General features: G+C 39.1%; 1 protein-coding gene across 1 annotated transcript; it reads right to left on the bottom strand.

Moving 5' to 3' along the window:
* Positions 1–291: 291 nt before the first annotated feature.
* Positions 292–23,097, bottom strand: Rpe (ribulose-phosphate 3-epimerase). Its single transcript, XM_053781741.2, has 6 exons — positions 23,021–23,097; positions 18,400–18,497; positions 17,312–17,467; positions 14,080–14,187; positions 9,678–9,899; positions 292–494 (listed from the first exon to the last, which is right to left on the bottom strand). The coding sequence occupies exons 2-6, from the start codon at positions 18,487–18,489 to the stop codon at positions 393–395; spliced, it is 678 nt and encodes a 225-aa protein (XP_053637716.1). The 5' UTR covers positions 18,490–18,497; positions 23,021–23,097; the 3' UTR covers positions 292–392.
* Between the last annotated feature and the right edge of the window lie 3,246 nt (positions 23,098–26,343).

Below are 26,343 nucleotides of genomic sequence, written 5' to 3'. Positions count from 1 at the left end.
TGGGATATGGCCGGTTTGTTGAAAGAAAGGAGAAATACATTTTTCCTAAGTTATTAAATGCATAGCTTTCTTATAATTCATATGTTAACAGATACATAAATAACTTATAGTTTTAGGAACTACCACAAGCTAATACAGTGAATATTCATTAACGACTAGGGAAAAAATAGTGATCTTGAACCAGCATATCATACTATTTATCTCTAACCAGTGGAATAAAAAACTACACAAAATCCTATAAAAAAAAAACTCAATCACTTTACAAAAATAATACTGTAAATAAAAGTAAGAACAGTTAAACAAAAATGCTTGGCACTGCCAGTGCCAAAAATGCCTGTGACTCAGTCACAGATATGGATTCTTTGCATCAGGACTATACTGTAAACGGTTTCTTACAGAGCTTTCACAACAGATTGCCGCAACAATGAAATGACAGTTTTAGGGTCTTCAGCATTTACAACAGCACTTCCAGACACAATCATGTTTGCACCAGCCTGAAAACAATGAAAAAAATACATTATTTTATAATTCTTCAGACTTGGAAAGATTCAGTATTTTATTACATTAAAAAATGCTTCAAGATAAACTGAAAGAATTAATGAGGAATTATTTGGTTGAATATAGAAGGCAAAGTATACAGCAGAGTTACACTACAATAATGAGAAATACAAACATCACAGGGTAAAATACAAGAGGAACATATGGTCTCAATAGGGGCAGGGTTATATGGCTCAGGGTTTTAAAATGACAACAATAGTGGGATATGGCCAGTGTGTTGAAAGAAAGAAAAATAGTTTAGCCTCCATGGGGAAGTGGAACAGAATTCTTCCTCCGTAAGCCATGCATGTTGTAAGAGGCGACTAACATGCCAGGAGCAAGGCCCAAAAAGAGAAACTTTCGTTTTTCTTTTTGGGCCACCCTGCCTGGGTGGGATACGGCCTGTTTGTTGAGAGAAGAACAATAGTTTAGCAAGTGTTGGAAAACAAAAAAAAGGTATTCACTGCATTTATTAATTAAAAAAAAGTTTTATGATGGAGTTGATCAAAACAGACTGTGGTATGCTTAGAGTGCAAAAAGTGACAGAAAATTATTTGAAGCAGTAATGAGATTCCTTAAGCTTAGAATTAAAATTGACATGAGACAAAGAAGTTCTTCATTCACCATGGTTGTTAAATAAAAAAAGTAGACAACCCTTTTTATTTTCAAACAGGACATTTTCCTGAGATGTGTTCTCAGGCATTTCTGTTTGCTTTGTTCAAAATTCTATCACAGTAATTCATTGTACAATATATTGTAAAAGAGACAAGCAGACAGCTTCAGGAGTAAGAGAGGTACTAAAATAAAATATAATTTGTTCAGTATTTTGAGGAAAGCAGAAATATGGCATTAAATATTAGAAAAAGGAGCCTCAGTATAGTGGATTAGTGAGAAGCATGTGGGTTAGCATCTTTACAAAATATAATCTACAGAAGCATAAGGATAGATTTTTGCATATGCCAAAATATATAGAAGTACAGTATAAAAACCTTATTTCAAGCTAAGTAAATAGAACACCTGTAGGAAACTTGTTTACTTCAAGCAATGAAAACAGATGTGCAGTATTTAAGTGTCTTGACCCAAGCTGTTGCAAGGAAAAAATAAAGAAAAAACAGGAAGCAAGACATTCATTCAAGGAATTTATGTCAGAAAAGAAGAATACTGAATGGAACTGTGAATCAGATCTGATTCTGGAGTGCTCAAACAAATACAGTATATTAAAGATATTAACCATTAAATTGTTAACAACATTACTAGTATGAAGGGATGAAACTGTGGACAGTGTATTAGTACAAGTAACTACCATGCCTTCGAGTATGCTATCTGCCACCATTTTAGGTGTGGCTAAACTGTTTAGGTCACCTTCCACCTCCTCACACCTACAAAAAATTAATGGACAGTCTTTTACAGCCAAATCCAGTGATGAAGCAGACACCAAATTTTAGAGAAAACCAGAGAATCTATTTCTGTGTGCAATGAACTACACTGACACAATCTGATTTCAGCCAAGCAAGCACACAATCCACAATGCCTGCCACCACTACAGCAGCTGCTGCCATAACCTATCCAAACACCTGAGTAACTATGACAACTACCACACCCACTTTCACACAGGACTCAAGAGCCACATAAGACTAGAAGAATCATTCCTGAATACTTCAGCAATCTCCTTTCCAACACCTTTAAGACAATGACTGCTTCTCTAGCTCATCATTACAGATAAAAGACTCCCATATTTTATTATTTTTTAAAACGTATAACATAAATATACATCCCCATTTCCGATACATAAGAATATTTTCATGGATTTTCCCCCTATCAAGGGTGCTCAGCAACATACCCCCCTCAATTAGTGGAATTTTACGGGATGTACCTACAGACAATAAATTGATTTCTTATTTTAATTAAAAGTCACCAACATAAATAACAAGAACAGAATTATGATCTTCAGCTTTCAAATCACTTCAGTAAGGTGGAATTCCATGTAAAAAATAGGAAAAATATTAGTGTCTTATGCTTTTCAGTTTAAAATAAATTTGGTTTACCACTTCACCTTCTTTCTACCTGAACTTTTCAGTTAGACATAGTTTATGTTTATGTTAAACAGAGTGTATGTTTAACTTTTCATTTAAACATAAGAGATGTTTAATTTTTCGGTTAAACACAGAGATGTTTAACTGAAAACCTCATGTAGGGGGAGGATGAAGTTTACCTGGAGAGTTTACCTGGAGTGAGTTCCGAGGGTCAACACCCCCACGGCCCGGTCTGTGACCAGGCCTCCTGGTGGATCAGAGCCTGATCAACGAAGTGGTAAACCAAATTTATTTTAAAAAATTTGAAAAGTCAAGGACATTTGGTCTGTGGACAGAGAAACTAAATAAATTGTCATCATCATCATTATTACATTCCTGGATAGTACTGAAATCAAATGGTTTATTCAGTGCCATAAGGCACTGAGTGTAAGTGAGTGTGAGTGAGTGAGTGAGTGAGTGTGTGTGTGTGTGTGTGTGTGTGTGTGTGTGTGTGTGTGTGTGTGTGTGTGTGTGTGTGTGTGTGTGAGAGAGAGAGAGAGAGAGAGAGAGAGAGAGAGAGAGAGAGAGAGAGAGAGAGAGAGAGAGAGAGAGAGAGAGAGAGAGAGAGAGAGAGAGAGAGAGAGAGAGAGAGAGAGAGAGAGAGAGAGAGAGAGAGAGAGAGAGAGAGAGAGAGAGAGAGAGAGAGAGAGAGAGAGAGAGAGAGAGAGAGAGAGAGAGAGAGAGAGAGAGAGAGAGAGAGAGAGAGAGAGAGAGAGAGAGAGAGAGAGAGAGAGAGAGAGAGAGAGAAAGAGAGAGAGAGAGTTAGAGAGAGAGAGAGAGAGAGAGAGAGAAAGAAAGAGAGAGAGAGAGTAAGAGAGAGAGAGAGAGAAAGAGAGAGAAAGAGAGAGAGGAGAGAGAGAGGAGAGAGAGAGGAGAGAGAGAGGAGAGAGGAGAGAGAGAGGAGAGAGAGAGGAGAGAGGAGACAGAAAATTTTGCAAGAATTGCTGGCTACACCTCATGGATGAGAAGAGACAGGCAAGGGCAAGGAGGAGGTATTGCTGTGTGCTTCTCTAAAAGTGTTCATGCCCAGCACATTGATGTTGCCACCCCTACACATCTTGAAATGATGTTCTTCAAGCTCTGCATAAACACTAGTACCTCTGTACTAGCATGTGCAATGTACAGACCTCAGTGGCAACATGCAGATCCCATCAACTTCCTAATGGAAAATATTGACTCCCTTCTGCTACAACACAACTGTCAACATATCATAATTGTTGGTGACCTCAACCAGCACCTTATACAGAGGGACTTTGATGACCTTCTTGCAGTGTTTGACATGAGAAACTTTGTTGATTTCCCTACTCACGTCTCTGGCTCCTCCCTTGACCCAGTAGTGAGTGATCTGGCAGAAGGCATAGTCACTTGTCAACCCCTCGGCTATGTTGGATCGTCTGACCACAAGGCTGCTTTTACGACACTTAAGATCCCAACAGAACGAGGTGAGGAGTCCACACGCACAACCTGGCTATGGGAAAGAGGTAATTGGCCAGCCCTTCGCTCTGAGCTCGCCACCACCGATTGGAAAGCTCTTCTCCAAGGGGATGTTGACAACCAAGTGAAAGCCTTCACTGGACACATCCTTAATCTACAACAAGAACACATTCCTCACCGGCAATATGTGACGAAGCCTACGGATCAGCCTTGGTTTGGCTTTCGTTGTAGAGAGGCTGCTACTGCTAAGTACAAAGCATGGCGAAGGTATAAGAGACATCCTACCACCTATAACAGGAACTTGCACAGGCAAGCCTGTAGACATATAGGTGACGTTCAAAAGTGGGCCATTGCTAAATGGGAGGTGGACACTAAAAGAAAGCTAGCATCAGGTAGGGTAGGCTCCAAAACCTGGTGGTCCCTGGTCAAGGACAGACAAGGTTATCTGCCTGATGAACTCATTCCACCTCTAAATCGGCAGGATGGGACCACCTCTATTAGTAGTCAAGAGAAGGCGGACCTCTTTGCTGAACACTTTGCTACTAAAATGCAAGTTCCTGAACCAGCAAGGGACCCTCCTTGGCTAGCTGCAAGAACTGTGTCAAAACTGTCAGTGGTGACAATAAGGCAGGAGGAGGTGCATTTCCTTCTTAAATCGCTTGACCAAGAAAAGGCTGTGGGCCCAGACAAGTTGAGCCAAAGATTGCTGAGAAGATATGCAGACCAGCTAGCAGCACCTCTAACTCGCATCTTTCAGCACTGCCTAGTACAGTGTAAATGGCCCTCTCTATGGAAAGAGGCAAATGTAGTCCCTGTTCACAAAAAGAAGAGCAGAGTAGAAATCAGCAACTACAGATCAGTGTCACTCCTGTCAATCACTGGTAAGATCCTTGAGACAATAATCTCAAGACAAATGAGAGTTTTTTGACTATCACTCACTACTTTGTGATCGTCAATATGGCTTCAGTAAAGGTTACACTGCTGCTGATCTGTTGTTAAACCTCTCTACTAAGTGGCACCAGTCACTGGATGAATCCAAAGTCAGCTGTGTGGTAGCACTGGACATTGCAGGCGCTTTCGACCGGGTGTGGCACCAGGGCCTCTTAGCAAAACTTCAAGCACTGGGAATTGCAGGCTCTATGCTATGTCTCCTCAGTGATTACCTTCATGGTAGATCTCTAAGTGTAGTTCTCAATGGAACGGAATCAGCAAGACATCCTATTGGGGCAAGTGTTCCACAAGGAAGCGTGCTGGGACCATTGGTATGGAAGGTCTACTTCAACGGCCTTCTTCATCTCATCCCAGAATCACATGCATATGCAGACGACTGTACACTGACATTCACTTATCCAAGAGAAGAAATGCCAGCTGCTCTAAGCTACATCAATCACCAGCTGAGAGCTATATCAGCTTGGGGAAATAGATGGCAAGTAACATTTGCACCTGAGAAAACGCAAATGATGATCGTCTCTAGGCACCATGATGGTAATGCTGGTGCAGTAGTAAGGATGAATGGGAGGGTGTTGGCACCTGGAGAAGAAGTTGATATCCTTGGGGTGAAATTTGACTCCAAACTGACCATGAAAAATCACGTTGTAAATCTTGCAAACAAGGCAGCCAGGAAGCTTACAGTACTTCGCCGTATCTCACATCTGCTCGACAGCTGGGGTTGCAAGATTTTGTACAAGGCACAAGTACGCTCACACCTTGAGTATGCTCCACTTTCTTGGTTTGCCTGCCCCCCTCTCATCTGCGACTGCTTGACAGAGTAGAGAACAGAGCAAGACGTCTCATCTCTCGCCTGGACCAATCCTGGATAGATTTGTCATTTCAGCAGAGCCTTCAACACAGGAGGGATGTGGGTGGCCTTACTGTTATGTACAAGGCCAATATTATCAAAGTACCACACTTGGATCCACTTCAGGGACAGCGTGAAGCAAGCTTCTATACCACAAGACGGCCAGAAAGCAGCAACTTTACTCTGGCTGTACCCTTCTCTAGAACATCACTTCATCTGAAATCGTTTAACCGCAGGATGACTCGAGTATGGAACACATTCGTACAGCATTATGATGTCAACGAGATAAAGTCAGTTGATCAGATGAAAATGCTGGCCCACAGATGGCTCCAACTTCATCCTGTTCCTTACTTGCATGTCTCATAACAATAAAAATACTTGCATGTTTCATAACAATAAAAATACTTGTATGTTTCATAACAATAAAAATACTTGTATGTCTCATAACAATAAAAATGTTTTCAAGTGAGCTGATGTAGGTAACAGCTCTTAGCTTGTCAATAAAGTTAGGAATCCTTAACCTGTAAATAGCTTGTCAATAAAGCTAGGGACCCTTAACCTTGTCAAACCCTGTGTAAAAAAAAAAAGAGAGGCAGAGAGAGAGACAGAGAGAGAGAGACAGAGAGAGAGACAGAGAGACAGAGAGACAGAGAGAGAGACAGAGAGACAGAGAGAACTACTATATTTTTTTTTCAACAAACCGGCCGTATCCCACCAAGGCAGGGTGGCCCAAAAAGAAAAGCAAAAGTTTCTCTTTTTTAAATTTAGTAATTTATACAGGAGAAGGGGTTACTAGCCCCTTGCTCCTGGCATTTTAGTCGCCTCTTACAACATGCATGGCTTACGGAGGAAGAATTCTGTTCCACTTCCCCATGGAGATAAGAGGAAATAAACAAGAACTAGAAAGAAAATAGCAGAAAACCCAGAGGGGTATGTGTGTATATATACGCTTGCACATGTATGTGTAGTGTGACCTAAGTGTAAGTAGAAGTAGCAAGACATACCTGAAATCTTGCATGTTTATGAGACAGAAAAAAGGACACCAGCAATCCTACCATCATGTAAAACAATTACAGGCTTTCGTTTTTCACTCACTTGGCAGGACAGTAGTACCTCCCTGGGCGGTTGCTGTCTACCAACCTACTACCTACAACTACTATATCTACTCATATATACTATATATACTCAATTATAACCCGATGCCATTTATAGATCGACCCAACCACCAAAAATTTCTTAATTTTTCATATATTTTCATTCATAAATCTACCTTAGTTTTTTGAGATTTTAAAAGATAAAATGGTTCTGATGAAGAAAACATTTCAGCCAAAAATTTTAAAGAAGCATATTTAAAATGTATAAATAGCACCAAACTTCAAGATACGTATTTTTAACAAACACAGAAATATTCAGCCCAAACACTAGATAACTATAAGAATGGAGGAGCAAAGCAGTGGTCTACTTGCTCATACTAGGCACATCAAATTCACCCCCAACTATTACATAAGAAACAGTAACAGAGGAGCACTGCTATAGGCTTAATGGCCCATGGTGGATAGACATTATTAACATCTAACCATTACTCAAGAAGAGAGCTGCACTGTAGCAAACCTACCAGCTCACACTACACAGGCTCTACTCACATTCAACAGGCCTGTTTATTGGAGACTGGAATGATACCTGATAATATATATACTTATATAGAACTGTACATAAAAATACTCATTGACCAGGTCCCTAATCTACACATTGCCATAACTTACTGGAGTATGAAATATAGAAAAAGGGTATAACAAATCCAATGAAAAGCAGGGGTGATTTAAGCAATCTGAGAACACTGTATCAACACCCAAGGTCAATGGCTTTTCAGCTTTCTATCAAAAATTAAGAAATGCTACTGAAACAAATGTAAAAATCTTCAAGAAACTGAAAAATTCTCTCAAGGAAGTATTGTATGGCTATGTAGGGCTAAAGGCTGCAGGCAGTAACAGCCTGCTTGATCAGTCAATACAGATGGGTGCAAGAGTAAAACACCAGAAATCAATAAGGTAACTAGTGCTCTTTTAAATTAACCAAGTGTTAAAACCTAAATATAAATAAAAAGTAAGCATGTCAAAAATATACTTATCAAGAATTAAAAATTGATGCATATTAGTTTATGTTTGTCAGTAATTTTGGCCTACTAAAAACAAAATAATTATGCAAGTCTGTAATTACCATAACTTATGGATAGGGCAACACTAAATTGGCAGAGAACAAAAAATAGTAAAGTGGCAAGGTAAAGCAATGATAGACAGCATTCAAGTGATTATCTTTTATTTTACAAGAGGAGTGGTTGTATGTACAGTAGAGAGAGCCTCAAACATTTCATTCATTAAGCATATTTTTAAATAATACAAACTGAGAAGGTTGGAAAATCTACACACTACAGCAATTTGCTTATTACATATATGAGCACTGTTACTGGTACTTGTATAAACTTAAAAACAATCATTAAACCTTTCAGGGTCATGACCCCTACTCTCAAACTTGCTCTAAGAGTCGCAAAATCCCCCCCCCCCCCAAAAAAAAAAAAATAAATAAATAAATAAAAAGTTATTTTTTCTAATGAAATGGTAAAGAATCTTTTTCTGAAGGTAATAAAACAAAAAGTACAAAATTTGATGGAAAATGACAAAATTGCACTTTCGCAAATTTTGCTATCAGTGATATTTACACATCGGCAATTTCGTCCACTTTGCATCCGATTTTAGGCCAATTATATTGTTCCAGTTGACCAAATTCTTTGCTATTTTGCTAGTATGTCTTCCATTCTATTGATTGAGTACAAGAAACTGCCCATTCAGCTATTTAAACTACCCAATAAAGTGATCAGAAATTGGTAATTTGGCCAATTTCACACAAAATTCAAGAAATGCCAATTTCAAAACAGGGTCCAGAATGAACACTGCAGACATTCCTGGCACTAAAGTAATATTTTCTCTGTTCATTAGTCATGTCTCCAGGCCCCTCTTATATTATGCTCACTTTCCATTTTGAATTTTCATTCATACAAAAAATATTTACTTTTATGAAGACTACTGCATTATTGAAATAATTGTATCGATAATGTCAGTGCATTCCTAAATGCATATTAGACTGGCCAGTTGAACGTGTATTGGACAAGTGACGTCATTTGCGTACTCTGGAACATGGGCAAAAATTGAACATTTCTGCTACTTTGAGCTCAATTTCAAGCTACTTTCAGTCCTGAAACCAGTCAAAATCATCTCCATTTCTGTAATATATCTTTGATTCTATCAAATAAGACCAAGAAACTGAGAATATAACCATAAAAACCACATGAAAATACACCATAAAGTCACTGTTTTAAACCAAAAACAAGGTCGCAGTTTTTTTCTCATTATACACTGTGTGCTGCAGGATTTTTTATATGGTGCACACTTATCGCATAGACCTACGTCGTACTATGGGACCGACACCGGCTTCAAAGCCATAATACAATGGGATCGACCCTGAAAGGGTTAATAAAAACTAGGAATGTCAAACAAAATCTTTCTTTGGCACCTCATATTTATACACACCATGTGGTTCATCCAGCACAAGGACTGGTGAAGGCTCAATTCTCCATCAGCTAATTGTGGCCCAATCTTCAATCAGCCAGGCTGTTGGTGATCTACATTTTTAAAGATATGGACATAGACAACATACAATACAGGAAAACTTGGACATAAATAATGATTGATACTCATCAAATTTAACTTTTGGAAATCTACATACATACCTGCAAAAGTTTTACAAAAGGTGAGACTACCCAAATTAAAAAGTAAACATACCTGAGCACAGGCATCAATAGTCGCAGGTCCAACACCCCCATCCACTTCTATATCCATGTCAGGAAACTTCTGTCGAAGATATTTAACTTTTGGCATCATATCGCTCATAAATTTCTGCCCTCCGAAGCCAGGTTCTACCGTCATCACAAGGATCATGTCTGCCAAGTCAGCGTAAGGCACTACTGCATCTACTGATGTGCCTGGTTTAATTCCTATGCCAACCTGTTAAAACAATGTTACTAAAGATAAAAGACAAATTTACGTATGTAAAAACTGAATACACAGTATCACAGATTAAAACCAATTATTTATTAACCCTTTCATTGTTCAAACCCAAAAATTAATACTGCACTCAGTTTCCACATTTAAAAAAAAAAATCTTCTGAAATGGTAGGGAATCCTTTCTGAAGGTAATGACACCAAAAATACGACATTTGATTGAAAACTTATGGAATTACACAGATGCAACGTTAGCGATTTGGGCTCAATTTATGCATCAGAGATTTTGCCCATTTTGAGCCAACTGCATTGCTCCATTTGACCAAATTCTTAGCTATTTTACTAGTATGCATTCTGCTCTTTCAATTCAGCACAAGAAACCTTCATTCAACTATTACAACTACCCTATAAAGTTCACAGAAGTCAGTAATTTGGTCAATTTTACACAAAATTTAAAAAATTTCAATTTAAAAATAGAGTCCAAAATAAACAATGTAGACATTCTAAGCATTAAAACACTAAGCACTGTTCATTAATCACAGCCTCAGGCCTCTCCTGTGTTACACTTACCTTCCATTTTGATTAATCATGGTTTACAGCATTCCAATAACTGAATCAGACCTATTAAAAGCGTATAACACACCAGGGGTGCAAGGAAGCCTTATTCAATTTCAGGAAAATCATGAAAAATCAAATATTTCCAATACAATGAGACTAATTTCAAGCTACTTCTGGTCCTGAAATATTCTTTTATTTTAGTAATATGTCTTCCATTCTATCAAATGATACCAAGAAAATCATAAAAACAATCTGAGAAAACACCATTCATTAGGGATTTGCCGGTACTTCCGGCCTGGGAGAAAACACCTCAAATTCACTATTTTAAACTAAACACAAACCCAAGGTTTTTCTTTTCCCATCATGCACTGAGGGGAGCAGGATTTTTTATATTGTGCACACTCACCACAGAGACCCATTCTCTCATATCTATGCCAAAGTTTACCATTCACAGCCTATCTGAGGGAGCTGTGCTCGAAACATAGATACAGCAGACTGTCGTTTAACACAGTAGTTACGTTTCTGAAAACCCTGTGTTAGGCAAAACTGTGTTAGACAAACTGAAGAACTTATGGGAAAAATAGGGTTACGTTCCTCGGAGCTCCCAAAAAGCCACCAGAGAAAACATGTATGAATCTGCGTTGGCCCAGTCATCCCCCTTAATACATAACACTTTTGTTTACAATTCTCAGAATGAATTATTCATTACTTCTCCCTCTGTTTATGATGGAATCTAATGGTAGTTGTTAGAAACGATTAAACTCAATGAACATGGTATGTCGATGGTGGTAATAATATGGCTCTGGGCTGTATTAAATTTTGTAAAGTTATGTAGCCCAGGCTACCTAACGGCTACCTACACTCATACTACATCCGGTGTCCCATACTTTCAACATCTTACCAGAAGATATCAGAAACACTGCTGGAACAAGTGTAGAGGCCTTCAAGAGGACACTGGACAAATATCTTCACCAGGTGCCAGATCAACCAGGCTGTGATGGATATGTGGCACAGCAGACCTCCAGCAGCAACAGCCTGGTTGACCAGACAAGCACCAGACGAGCCTGGCCCATCGCCGGGCTCAGAGAGTAGATAAACTCTCGAAACTCTTCAAAGGTATATCAAAGGTACACCTGACTTCCTACAAATAAGTACTACTCACCTCTTGCCCTACATTAAGACTACAAATATTTTAAAGTAAGTAATGAATGCATTGTGCATGTGTTTTACTTTTTATTGTGTTTTAATGCTTTAATGCCTAGTTCTATTACTAACTTAATATAAATTAGTGTAAACTTGACAACCCTATGCCTGTTGTGGAACCTATTGTGGCTTTGGGGAAGTCCATGGGGTTGGATGTGAGTGGCAAGGATGTGGAAGAGTTGATGGATGACCACAGGGAAGAGCTAACCAGTGAAGAGCTGCAACACTATAGTTATTCTCCATAAAATTTATTTTTTGTTAAAATTTTTGGGTGTCTGGAATGGATTAATTGGATTTACATTATTTCTTATGGGAAATATTACTTCAGTTTTCGTCCATTTCAGATTTCGACCGACCTTCTGGAATGGATTAAGGATGAAAACCGGGGTTCCACTGTATTTGCAATACTGAGAGAAAATATAAGCTAAACCATATTAGGACAACTGACACAATATAGTATGTATCATAAAATATTTATAATCACTGAAGGATGCATTTCTTATAGTATGAGAATGATTAAAATGTACATCTTTCTTTCAACACACCGGCCGTATCCCACCGCGGCAGGGTGGCCCAAAAGGGAAAATGAAAGTTTCTCCTTTTACATTTAGTAATATATACAGGAGAAGGGGTTACTAGCCCCTTGCTCCCAGCATTTTAGTCGCCTCTTACAACACGCATGGCTTACGGAGGAAGAATTCTATTCCACTTCCCCATGGAGGTAAGAGAAAATAAACAAGAACTAGAACTAGAAAGAAAATAGAAGAAAACCCCCAGGGGTGTGTGTATATATATGCCTGTACATGTATGTGTAGTGTGACCTAAGTGTAAGTAGAAGTAGCAAGATGTACCTGAAATTTTGCATGTTTATGAGAATGACAAAAGACACCAGCAATCCTACCATCATGTAAAACAATTACAGGCTTTCATTGTACACTCACTTGGCAGGACGGTAGTACCTCCCTGGGCGGTTGCTGTCTACCAACCTACTACCTAGGAAAAATGTACATATTATATTATTATTGTTTTTATGGCTGTGTCCTAAGTGCCTTCTAGGCTTGTGTGGTGGATGGATTTACGTCCATGGTCTCCATGCACCATGTGGCCTTGAATGTTCAGTTTGTTAGATATTTTTAACTAAAGATGCCATTACCTTTGATTAGTTTTAGGAGTCTTTCTACTCCCGGAGACTGGCCATGGGCCAGGCTTGTCTGGTGCTAGCCTGGTCAACCAGGCTGTTGCTGCTGAATTAATATGGGCACAAGTAAGTTACTGACACAAGACAACTGTACAGATCTCTGAATTACTGAGAGCAGGCCATCAAGCAAAGGAAATAGAAGAGCCGATTCATGCATGAGTGTTCAGTGAGGACCTCGTTGTGTCAATTCCTTTGAGGACAGTGTTCATGATATGACCATACCAAAAGCAAGTCTCGGGAAGCCTAGAAGGACATCTCCACTAGCATTAACAGTAAAAAACACACTTAGAATAGCAATGTGATTCATTGGCTGAATCTTTCATGCAGTGTGGTGCAAAGATTTTTATACAAGACAGTGATCCTTGCCACACCAAAAAATTTGTTCAATAGCTTCATGACTTGAACTCCTTGGAGAACCTCTGAGCAATGCCAAACAGAGATCTACAAGAGGAAGAATATCAGCCCACTCATATGCAAGTTGTGGAGATATTTACCCCATGGAACCTGAACATTGTATATTAATCACTTCCTAGGTGGCTGAAGTGTTCTAAAGTGCAAGAAACAACTATTTTGTGGTCGTGGTTTGAAAAGGGGGGGATGGCACATTTTAAAAACAAGCACTGTATGTTGTACATCTCCACTCTAGAATGATACTTGTTGTGTTTTGGTGTAATTTTTTAAAACAACATCCAAGTTTTTTACCTGTACAACAATATATCACCAAGATGAGCACATTTTTATATTCTCCTCCCCCTTAAAAGAGCTGAACTGTGGAAATCTAGTAAGCCAATAATCCTATTACAGATTTTCAATTTAAGGGTCATGAACCAAGTAAAATTCTAAAGGACATTGCAAAAAGAATAAATAAAATTATTCACAAGAGAGCCTTCAGTAAAAACTCTGAATAATCACAATCAGCAAATCTAGTGTAGCAGCACAAATTTGTTGGGATGATTGTATTGAGCACTTAATGCAAGCACATGTAAAACTATCTGTGTACACTTAGTTTTCATTATTACCAGGTCCTGATTTGTCCTGAGTAACAAAATTTAGCTATATAAACCTCTTAGAAAACTTTCTGGTACAGCATCATTAGGTAAAATAATCCTAATTTTCCCATTGGGTATTCAATTCACAGATCTTTCATTCGACATGGTGTCATTCAAGAAAATATTTACATGTACCATTACATAATAATCTACTATATGTTACAAAAAATCATACCTTCATCCCTGCTTCTTTGATTTTGCGAGCCAAGGAAGGAGCATCTTCAGTAGCTTCAATGTGAAATGTGTACTGGTCAGCTCCCGCATCAGCCATCGGATCAACCCACTGAAAAAGTTGCAAGCACTAAAATACTCTTTTACTCTTAATAGGAGGACTGTGCATGACTTTAATTTTTTTTTTCAACAAGTTGGCCATGTCCCACCAAGGCAAGATGACCCAAAAAGAAACAAAAACCCCAAAAAGAAAATACTTTCATCATCATTCAACACTTTCACCTCACTCATACATAATCACTTTAAATGTAAGGTTATCAATTACACCTAAATTCAATTAAATAAAAAATTAAGTGTGATAACTGTAAGAATAAATGTTTAAATAAGATCAAAGTACTAAAGGATAAAGTATAAGGCTGTGTGAGACAAGTGTTAATCTTCGAGCTTACTTAAGTATAAATAATTACAGTTCTTTCCACTAAAACCATTTTTTAAACATAAATTTTGAAAAATCCACATTATTTACCAGGTAAGTATAAGAAATGTTAAAAGAAGAAAAACTTTATTAAAGCATTCTTTCTTTTTCAGGTCACCCTGCCTGTGTGGAAGATGATTGGTGTGTTAAAAAGAAAGTGCAAAAAAAAAGAAAAAAAAAAGGCAGGCTATGAGATGGCTTCCAAAGAAAGTTTACTTAATATGTAGGGTGAATAAAATGAAAGACTGAGATATGTGTTCTGTTGTGTAGAAATTAGACAAGCTTTGGTAAGTTACAGCCATCTAAATCTGGAGGGCCACTTCTCCATGGTAACAGACAGCAACACACACACTTGAAGTGAGCTAATAGACTGTAGGACAGAGGCAAGAGTGTAGATTTGACAATTATTTCATTTTACAATTCCCTACCTCCTTATTGATTTACAAATAAAAAATTACAATATGATGTTATCACATATGTTAGCATTCCAAATACCACAAGAAATCAGAAATTAATTAGACAGTTGTACAGTGGAACCCCGAATTTCAAATGCATCGACTATCGAACGCTTTGAGTTTTGACCTTTTTTTTTTAACCAATTTTGTCCCGAGTATCAAACTTGCCCCGTGTTTCGAACCATGTACCAGACCTGTCCGCCTGCCCGCGTCCCCATGCAAGTGTTGTAGTGTTGAGTGAACACTAACTTGCATGCTCATTCAAACATTTCACTATTAATTCATTGTGTTTGGTGCTTGTTTATTAAGTGCAACTGTGAAATAAGTTACCATGGTGGTGATAGTGGATGGTGGTGGTGGTGGATGGTATTGGTGGATTGTGGTGGTGGTGGATGGTGGTGGATGGTGGTGGTGGTGGATGGTGGTGGTGGTTGATGGTGGTGGATGGTGGTGGATGGTGGTGGATGGTGGTGGATGGTGGTGGTGGTGGTGGATGGTGGTGGTGGTGGTGGATGGTGGTGGTTGATGGTGGTGGATGGTGGTGGATGGTGGTGGATGGTGGTGGTGGTGGTGGATGGTGGTGGTGGTGGTGGATGGTGGTGGTGGTGGTGGGTGGTGGTGGATGGTGGTGGATGGTGGTGGATGGTGGTGGATGGTGGTGGTGGTATGGTGGTGGATGGTGGTGGTGGTGGTGGTGGTGGTGGATGGTGGTGGATGGTGGTGGTGGTGGATGGTGGTGGTGGTTGATGGTGGTGGATGGTGGTGGATGGTGGAGGATGGTGGTGGTAGATGGTGGTGGATAGTGGTGGTGGTGGTGGTTGGTGGTGGTGGTGGTGGATGGTGGTGGATGGTGGTGGATGGTGGTGGATGGTGGTGGAGGGTGGTGGTGGTGGATGGTGGTGGATGGTGGTGGATGGTGGTGGTGGTGGTGGTGGTGGTGGTGGTGGTGGATGGTGGTGGTGGTGGATGGTGGTGGTGGTGGATGGTGGTGGTGGTGGATGGTGGTGGTGGTGGTGGATGGTGGTGGTGGTGGATGGTGGTGATGGTGGATGGTATTGGTGGATGGGGGTGATGGTGGTGGTGGATGGTACTGGTGGATGGTGGTGGTGGTGAATGGTGGTGATGGTATTGGTGGATGATGGTGGTGGATGGTATTGGTAGATGATGGTGGTGGATGGTATTGGTAGATGATGGTGGTGGATGGTATTGGTAGATGATGGTGGTGGATGGTATTGGTAGATGGTGGTGGTGGTGATGGTGGATGGTATTGGCAGATGGTGGTGGTAATGGTGGTAGTGGATAGTGGTGATGGTACTGGTGGATGGTAGTGGTAATGGTGGTAGTGGATAGTGGTGGTGGTGATGGTGGATGGTATTGGTGGATGGTGGTGGTGGTGGTGGATGGTATTGGTGGATGGTGGATGATATTAGTGGATGGTGGTGGTGGTGGATGGCATTGGTGAATGGTGATGGTGATGGATGGTATTGGTGGATGGTGGTGGTGGTGGATGGTACTGGTAGATGGTAGTGGTGGTGGATGATGATGGTAGTGCTGGTGGTGCTGGTGGATGGTAGTGCTGGTGGTGCTGGTGGATGGTGGTGGATGGTGCCTTCTTCAGAGATTAAAGAGATTTGTGCAATGTGGAATAGGGTGCAGGCATTTGCTGAAAAATATCACCCTAAGCAAGCTGAAACAAGCCATCTCTGCAACAAGTTCAGTGACAGAACCATGTCCCATTTTAGGGAAATCTTAAAGAAGGGAAGTAACCCCAGATAAGGACTTGTTACCTAAAGTCTTTATGGAAGAGGATTCCCTTTCCAAACAATAAGTGCTCCCTCACTCCTCCTCCCTATCTCCCAGATGCCATCAATAATCTTCAATAAAGGTAAGTAAAAATGTTATTTTATGTCTATTTAAATGTTTATTTATCTATTAATAATTGTACTATGTATGTTTGTTGTATGTAAAACTATAATTAATCTCAATAAAATGTATTTTTTTGTGAATATTTTTGAGTTTCTGAAACAGATTAATTGTATTTACATTGTTCCTTATAGGAAATATTGCTTTGAGATTCAAATGTTTCGACTTTAGAACTAGCTCCTGGAACAGATTAAGTTCGAAACTCGGGGTTCCACTGTACAAATATTTAAGACAGCAATAATAAACAATATATTACGTAACTATCACTATGATAGTGTAAATGATGGTGAAAGCGTTTCTTTCTTGGGTCACTGTGCCTCGATGGGAGATGGCCGCATGTTAAAAAAAAATATTGTGTAACTGACATTATTCAATCACTTTACCTTCTCAGGATTTGCCACCATCATATGCATATCAAAAAATGCCTTAGGAACTTTTGACCGTAGGCATTTAACCAAAGGATGGCCAAAGGTGAGGTTTGGGACAAAGTGTCCATCCATCACATCCAGATGAAGATAGTCAGCCCCAGAGTCCATCATCTGCCATTACAAAATATTTAATTATTCAACCTGTCTTCCTAAAGCCTAAGCTGATTTCTTACAAAACATTTTAAGAAAACTCCTTTATTTACATTATTTAAGTTAGGTTAGGCCATGAATAGTTAGGTTACATTGTCATCTAGTAACTAATTATAACATACCACAACAACAATAAATACAATAATACATAAGAGACAATAAAAACTTTTGAAGCAGGAACAGAAGGCAGGGGCCCACCAAGTGGACCCGACAACATAGTTAACTTAGTAATTTTTAAGTTTTGTGTAAAAGTCACACATCTGACTATCTTAGTCTCAGTGAGATACTGACTTTGATTAGGAGCTCATGGAACTGGAATGATTTATACTTGTGGAAAGTTAATCCTAAAAATAGCAAGGCAGTGATAGTTTTAGGACTGGCTTGCCATAAGAGTGAATGCAACCTGTTCCGAGAGTTATTTATGAATGCATAATTAAGATTTCACGAGTATCTAATTAAGTGGATGTTGAAGTATGTCACACATTAAAGGTAAGTGCTTTTCATAATCAAATATTCATTATAAAATTCATTATTCATTAGTGCATTTAAAAATTCATACTGAAATAAAAATCAATGTTTATAGCGATCTACAAAGAATCTGCTTTTGAAAAACCAAAAACACTCAGCAAAGAAGAAAGTACTATATCATAATTTATATACACTGTGTTAGGATCAAAAACATCATTCAGCCCTGTATATAATAAAAGATTCTATGCTCAACACCAGCCACTCACACAAACTGAAATGAACATCTTCATATACCCTGATATAAACTCTAACACAATAGATGCAATCACTATAAGTTAAAATATTCTGCCCAACCATTTCTCAGCAATCTGCCTGTTGTTTTTTATATATTTCTGCACTGATGTGTATGAATTCAGGTACCATACCTTAATACAGGCCTCATGTAAGTTTGACAGGTCAGCATTTAAGATTGAGGGGCCAATCTTACACTCCACGTGCTTCTGATCTCCAGCCATGGTTAAGTCTGGAAGTACACAAGACATACATAACCTTTACACAGAGGTGAGGTCACTCACTATAAATATAAGCAGGAAAGTTATGGTGACATAACTTATTGGTTACCAGTTCTAGTTTCATATCATGGCCTGAGGTCACACTTGTTTGATTCTATTGGGTGATTCTAGATTAATTTGTATATAAAGTATTCTGTAAGATCACTGTAAAAATTTATACTTACATACAAAACATAAATAAAAACTTACCAACACATGTAAGAAATAGGTCTATGAGATAATACTGATACTACTACTACCTAAGACAAAGTGTTTCCCTCCAGCTGGTTTGTAATAAATACATCCTAATTTTATTAAATCCAACTTATCATAATAAAAAAATCCATGTATAAAATTAATTACTCATAAGTGTATTTAAAAATTCATGTTGAAATAAAAGCTGGTTTGTAATAAATACACCCTAATTTTATAACCACTTAAAACACCACTCACCTAGATGAGTGCTTATATAACAACTGTGACACCAAATAAACCATTAGACAATAGTTTGTTTGTAGGCATTTATCTTTCACACCTGTCAAAACCAAATCAATCACTTCAAAACTGCCAAAAAATAAAATTCTAGTATAAAAAACCAAAGCTGATGCAAACTAAATCGCAGAATCCCAGCAAAATGAAGCTGTTTCAGTTCATAAACCAGTTACCATATGCAATGCCTAGAAAAAATATTCAAGGGGAGGTGGTATCAGTGTATACCCATGACCTGGTCCATGACCAGGCCTTGTAGTGGATCAGGGCCTGATCAACAAGACAGTTACTCCCAGCTTCACACAAACTGATGTATGAAATACACCCCGGCTGGTCAGGCACTAACTTTAGGTAAATGTCCAGCTCCTTCTTGAAGACAGCTAGGGGTCTATTGGTAATCCCCTTTATATATGCTAGGAGGAAGTTGAACAGTCTTGGGCCCATGACACTTAGTGTTTTAGTGTACTCATGACAACCTTCTTTACACTGGGGAGATGTTGCACTGCCTGCTAAGTCTTTTGCTTTTATAGGTAGTGATTCCCATGTGCAGATTTGGGGCTGGTCCCTCTAGGATTTTCCAAGTGTATATTATCATGTACATTTCTCAACTGTATTCCAAGGAATACAGGTCAAGGGGCTTCAACCATTCCCAGTAATTTAGGTGCTTTATTGTATTTATACATACAATGAAAGTTCTCTGCATATTCTCCAGGTCTGCAATATTGCCTGCCTTGAAAGGGTCCATTAGTGTACAGCAGTACTCCAGCCTCAAGACAGCAAGCAGTTTGAAAAGAATCATCATTGGCTTGGTATTCCTAGTTCTGAAGATTCTCATTATCCATTTTCCTAGCAGATGTGGTAAGACACATTGTTGTGATCTTTGAAAGTGAGATTCTATGACATTATCACTCTCATGTCCTTCACATTAGTTTTTCACTCTGTTGTGTGGTTGGAATTCGTTTTATACTCCAACCCAGTTTTCATTTCCACGAATTTTCCATAGTGAAGTAATTGAAACTTGTCCTCGTTGAACTTCATATTGTTTTCCGAGGCCCTTTGAAAGACTTGGTTAATGTCCGCTCGTAGTATCCTCAACGGATGACACTTTCATGCAAATTCTGATAGTGTCAGCAAAGGAGGACACAGTGCTGTGGCTTACATCTCTGTCTAGAATTATATGATTATGAAAGGACATACGTAGAGATTATTACAGACAGTAGTATAAATCAGTACAATGTTTCTTAAGCAAATTGATATTTTAGACATACAACAATGTACATTATGCAGAGTTCACCTAACACAACCCAATAAGGTCAATCAGTATGGCTTACTTCCATTGGGATCTTCTCTCACCTAACACCTACTGCCACTGCTACCTAACAGTAAATAAATACCTGGAAGTTAGTAAACTATTGCAGGTTGCATCCTGGGAAGGACCTAATACAGGTTGGCCATCACTAATCTGGCATCATTGGCACCTTTAGTATGCTGGATTAGTGAGTTTGCTGGATTACAGAGTGATTAGGTTAGAATACACTTAATTAACCTATCAGTAGAGACTTTCTGCTCCATCTTCCTCATTTTCATCACTGCTTTCTCCTCCACTGGCTTGCTGCTGTGGATTTACAACCATCTGCACAATTTCTGAGTCAGTACAATGACAAAATCTGAGTCAGTATAATGATAAAATATGAAATTATGCAGGATGAAATTAGTGCCGGATTACTGATGGAACTGGATAACCGATTGCTGGATTAGTGATGGCCGACCTGTACTAGGACTACAGAGGAAATAAACCACACTGATTGACTTCATTGAATTATCCTGTGCTACTATCCCTCAGGGAATAATAATTTGAATAAGACCGCAGGAGATGTAACATTCCCTCGATGAAAAGCAGGGGCGCCACGAGTACACTGGGAGACAACACAATAAGTGTCTGGGGCCCAAGACTGTTCAACTGCCTCCCAGCATACATAAGGGGAATTACCAATAGACCCCTGGCTGTCTTTAAGAAGGCATGGGACAGGCACCTAAAGTCGGTACCTGACCAACCGGGCTGTGGTTCGTGCATCAGCTTGCGTGTGGGCAGCAGTAACAGCTTGGTTGATCAGACCCTGATCCACCATGAGGCCTGGTCTCAGACTGAGCCACGGGGGCATTGACCCCCAAAACCCACTCCAGGTAAACTCCAGGTAAGGTGCTACATGACCCCTATGAATTAAGCATGTTTCCCATGATAATTTTAAGTGATAATTCCCATAATAATTTTAAATGATAATTTTAAGTGCTTTGACTACCAGTCATTGCTACTGGTCTTTGGTTAAAGTGATTACCATCAATCAAGAACTTTAATATCTAAAATGGTACCTAAAGTAAACCTCTAATGTACGTATATACTGTACAACAATAAAACTGGAATGGACTGCCTGCACATGTCAAAGCCTGTCATAGCAAAAACCAGTTAAAAGGTAACTAATGAATGAAGTTACAGAAAGGGATGAGAGTGATTTCTTGTACAGTTAATATACATGTACCTATTACTGTCACATTCATGTACCTATTACTGTGATCTCATCTCCTCTGAATAATGTTAATGTAAATAAACTCAATTTACCTTATTCTGTATATCCTTTTATTGTAACTGCTTTACACACAGTTGAGTTACTTTGCTGTTTTAACTTTTAAGGTTAAAATATTACAAATGCCCCAATGGAAATAAGCCACTCTGACTTATTTTTGGGTTAACCTGGGTAATCTAAACATATGCTGCCATGTATAATAATTTATGTAACTGTATTTATGTGTACCTGTACATGAATAAACTTAAACAAATTTTATTTCTTTACATAAATTACTTCCTTACTTATATACTGATTATTATTATAATCAAATAAAGCGCTATACGGTGTATAGATGAGTGAGGTTTAGTTTAGTTTAGTTTAGTAGCAGGTTTATTGTACACCTCCATGTTCATCCTATAAGAGGTAGTGCAAGTAACAGGATTACAGAAACCAAAATGGCAACTCTATCAACCTATTTTCCATAGTAAGTTTATTTAGGTACAGGTACACGTAAATATAGTCACATAAATTATCATACCTAGCATATGTGTATTATTATTATAAACACAGGGAAGCGCTAAACCCGTAGGATTATACAGCACCTAAAGTCAGTTCCTGATCAGCCGGGCTGTGGCTCGTACGTTGGTTTGCGTGCAGCCAGCAGCAACAGCCTGGTTGATCAGGCACTGATCCACCAGGAGGCCTGGTCACAGACCGGGCCGCGGGGGCGTTGACCCCCGAAACTCTCTCCAGGTAAACTCCAGGCATATGGGAGAAAGTATTCAGTCTCAATTCAGGGAACTGGAGCACACATCCAATTCCCTAGAGCAAGAGCCCCTCGCCAGCATCAAAGAACCTCCCTTGAGGGGAGCATCTGTGTAATACATAAATTATCATACATAATAGCGTATATGTGAATTACCTAGGATTACCCTAAAGAAAAGTCAGTGACTTATGTCCAATATGGTCCTTGATATAGATCAGTCCCCGGTGGGAAATAAAGCAAGTTTATTTAGGTACAGGTACAGATAAGTACAATTATCATACATAATTTAACATTTGTAATTTACCTACATTGACCCAAGAAATGTCAGTGACTTATTTCCATTGGGGTCACAGTGGATATTTGGTTACTCATTATAATCATGGGGGAGCGCTAAACCCATAGAATTATACAGCGCATGTGGGGGAGGGGATGGAAAGTATTCAGGCTCGATTCAGGGAACCGAGCACAGATCCAATACCCTAGATCAAAAGCCCCTCACCAGCGTCAATGAACCTCCCTTGAGGGGTTTTGGTTACTCAGGTTGTCTACATGTTATGTGCACGTGCACATAACATTATTCCCTCAAGACTGTTGTGAAAAATATAATCGTGTTGTGTACAAAGCCTTAAAAAATATATATATACATATATAATAATTCTGCAGTAGGATACACCACCTGTCAATAAGTTTGAGTGGTGTAGGTGAGTGGATGTTCAGTGTTGGGTTGACGGGCTACACCCAACCCACCAACCGCATGTTGTAAGTTCATTGTAAATCGGTCTTTTGGTGTTATAATACAAAGGTTTATTAGAATCTATAACTATTTTCCACCTTAATTGTTGCTCTCTGAAGCTTGTGGAAACTACGACCGCACACAGTGTAGTTGTAACAGACTCTTTTCCTCATTATTTGCTCTACATAGCTTGAGACCTGAATGTATGATGCTTTTGCATGAAGCTAAGCACATTATATCCACAAGGCCTTCAAACATGACAGAGTTGACGAATTAGCTAAATAAGCATTAAATAAAGAAAATGGTGATTAGTATAATTTTGGGCTTTCTAAATAAAGCTTATAGAGCCTTGTCAGAAAGGAACTTCGAAATGAGACTCAAGATTTTTTATATTATTTTTGAGATTGTATTACTTACTGTACTGTGTACAAAAACCATATAAAGTAATTCTATGTTTGAAATTACTAATGTTTCTTTCTAGTGAAGTAACCATGCTCAGTATGGTCTGTGACTGTAATCTGAGGAAAGTAAATCAGTACATAAGTAAATAAGTAAGTTTATTCAAGTGTAGGTACACGTAAATAGTTACATAAATTATCATACACAGCAACACATGTGTAGATTACCTAGGATAACCCAGAAAAGTCAAAATTACTTATTTCCATTGGAAACAAGGAACTAGAAGCACTAGAATATCCATTATAATGAAATGTGTCAAGTTAAACATATCTATGGATTTTTTTTTTTTTAGATTTTGCCACCGAAGTGGCTAGTTTATTGTGCACCCCATATCCATCCTGTGGACGGTAGCGCGAGAGCATATGGATACACAAAAGGCCTAAGAACTAGGCCCCAAAGGGTTAACAGGAATACATATGGATTTATATCTACATATCTATAGTTCACTTATCTGTTACAAGCAAATTTAGGAAATTTGCTTAGTATATCTGGTATCTTATTTTCATTAATAAGATATCTTGACATGTCACATAGGTTATTATACTGTATGTCTCTGTATTCCTCAATAAGTGGACAATTAAGCACATAGTGTTCAAGACAGTGACCATATGCCTGATCGCATAATTTACATTTAGTTTGATCATCATCTGTGTGTCTCCCAAACTGCCAGAAGTACTTGTAACCAAGCCTAAGCCTGGCCACTACAACATCAGTCAGTCTGTTCACATTGCAAGTTGCTCCATAAACATACTTATCTACGTTCATGTTATCATAGTGGGTTATAGATCTACTCAGGCTTCTAACTGCATTCCTATAACAATCATTTTCATTATTTTCTTCTCTCCTAATATTATTCCTAATGCTAGACACAGTTATACCAAAGTTATATTCTACATTCTCCTTCTCGATACTCTTCTTGGCTAACATATCAACTTTATCATGAAGGAGTAATCCAATGTGTGATGGGATCCATAGCAATTGTACATTAATTCCTTTGTCCCTAATTTTTGAGTATCTATACCTGGCTTCTCCAATGAGCATGTTGTTGGAGTCATTATATGAGCCAAGAGCCTTCAATGATGACATAGAATCAGTAATGATGATAGAGTCAAGCTCAGTGTCATAGGTTAGCTTTAGCGCCATTAGGATTGCAAACAATTCAGTTTGCAGTGTAGACGCCCAGTTGTTAATTCTTATGCCTAACTCAACAAATTTATTATCGTTCTTAACTAGGGAGGTGGCAACAAGAGCAGATGCAGCCCTGCCAGAAGACTCCTGTTTAGATCCATCAGTGTATATAACTTGTGATAACTTGTTACTACCAGCTAGGTGAGAAATTTCTTCTTGAGCAGTTGCTCTAACAAGAGATTTAAGGAAGGGATTACTAGCAATGAGCTTCTTGGGAGGAACTTGTAGGTATGTGATATTAAATGAACACATCTTCCATGGAGGGGTGAAATGCTCTTGTTGCCTACAGTGATACAGTTCATGCAGGTTATAAAACTTAATGCAATTGCACGTTTTCACAATCCATTTAGATCTGTGTGTATTTACCTCTAGACACTTAGTAAGATTCACTGTGACAGTGTCTGGTTCGTTTCTCAACATTCTAATACCGAGTACAGTGTTAATTTCAACAATCCTATCACTGATACTAGAAATACCAAGCTCCTTCCTCATGTTAAGAACTTTTGTAGATCTGGGACAGCCAAGAATAATCCTGAGAGCTTCATTTTGCATTAACTCCAAGGGTCGGAGAGAACTTTCTCTAGCTAATATCAACATGGGAGCAGCATAATCAATTAAGGACCTAACATAGGCTATGTACATCATTCTCACGATTCTCACATTTGCACCATAGTTGGGATTGTAGCCAGTAATAAAGACAGTAATAAAGTTAGTAGATTGCAAGATGTTGTTATTGCTAGACTAAAGCTAGTCTATAAGTATTTCTAGCATTACGGTTTGTATGGAGATGTCAGTGACATACAATGCAGTGTATGGACAGAGACAGGACCATACACTGGAGCAATATATCTTAGTGTCCAAGCATTCAACCTTTCAGAGATACATACACGATTATGACAACGGATGGAAAACATTAGGATGTGTTACTATAAGATACCTGCTGTCCCTGTTCACTCATCAGTAAAATGGGTACCTGGGTGTTAGTCGACAAGTGTTTACCGGGAGAGGATTTCGGGGGTCAACGCCCCCGCGACCCGGTCTGAAACCAAGTCTCATGGTGGATCAGGGTCTGATCAAATAGGCTGTTACTGCCGGCCGCACGCAAACTGGCGTACGAGCCACAGCCCGGTTGGTCAGGTACTGACCTTAGGTGCCTGTCCAGTGCCTTCTTGACGACAGCCAGGGGTCTATTGGTAATCCCCCTTATGTATGCTGGGAGGTAGTTGAACAGTCTTGGGCCCCGGACACTTATTGTGTTGTCTCTCAATGTACTCGTGGCACCTCTGCTTTTCATTGGGGGAATGTTGCATCTCCTGCCGAGTCTTTTGTTTTCATATGGAGTGATTTTCGTGTGCAGGTTTGATGCCAATCCCTCCAGGACCTTCTAAGTGTATGTTATCATGTATCTCTCTCGCCTGCGTTCTAGGGAATATAGATCAAGGACCTTCAACCGTTCCCAGTAATTTACCTGGAGCATCGTACTTATGTGTGCTGTGAAAGTTCTTTGTACACTCGCCAGGTCTGCAATGTCGCCAGCCTTGAAGGGGGCCGTTAGAGTACAGCAGTATTCCAGCCTAGAGAGAACAAGCGATTTGAAGAGTGTCATCTTGGGATTGGCG

Source organism: Cherax quadricarinatus, chromosome 30 (genome assembly GCF_038502225.1).
Source record: "Cherax quadricarinatus isolate ZL_2023a chromosome 30, ASM3850222v1, whole genome shotgun sequence".
Classification (NCBI taxonomy): domain Eukaryota; kingdom Metazoa; phylum Arthropoda; class Malacostraca; order Decapoda; family Parastacidae; genus Cherax; species Cherax quadricarinatus.
The sequence above is the reverse complement of the archived record's forward strand: the minus strand, read 5'-3'. Positions and strand labels throughout refer to the sequence as shown.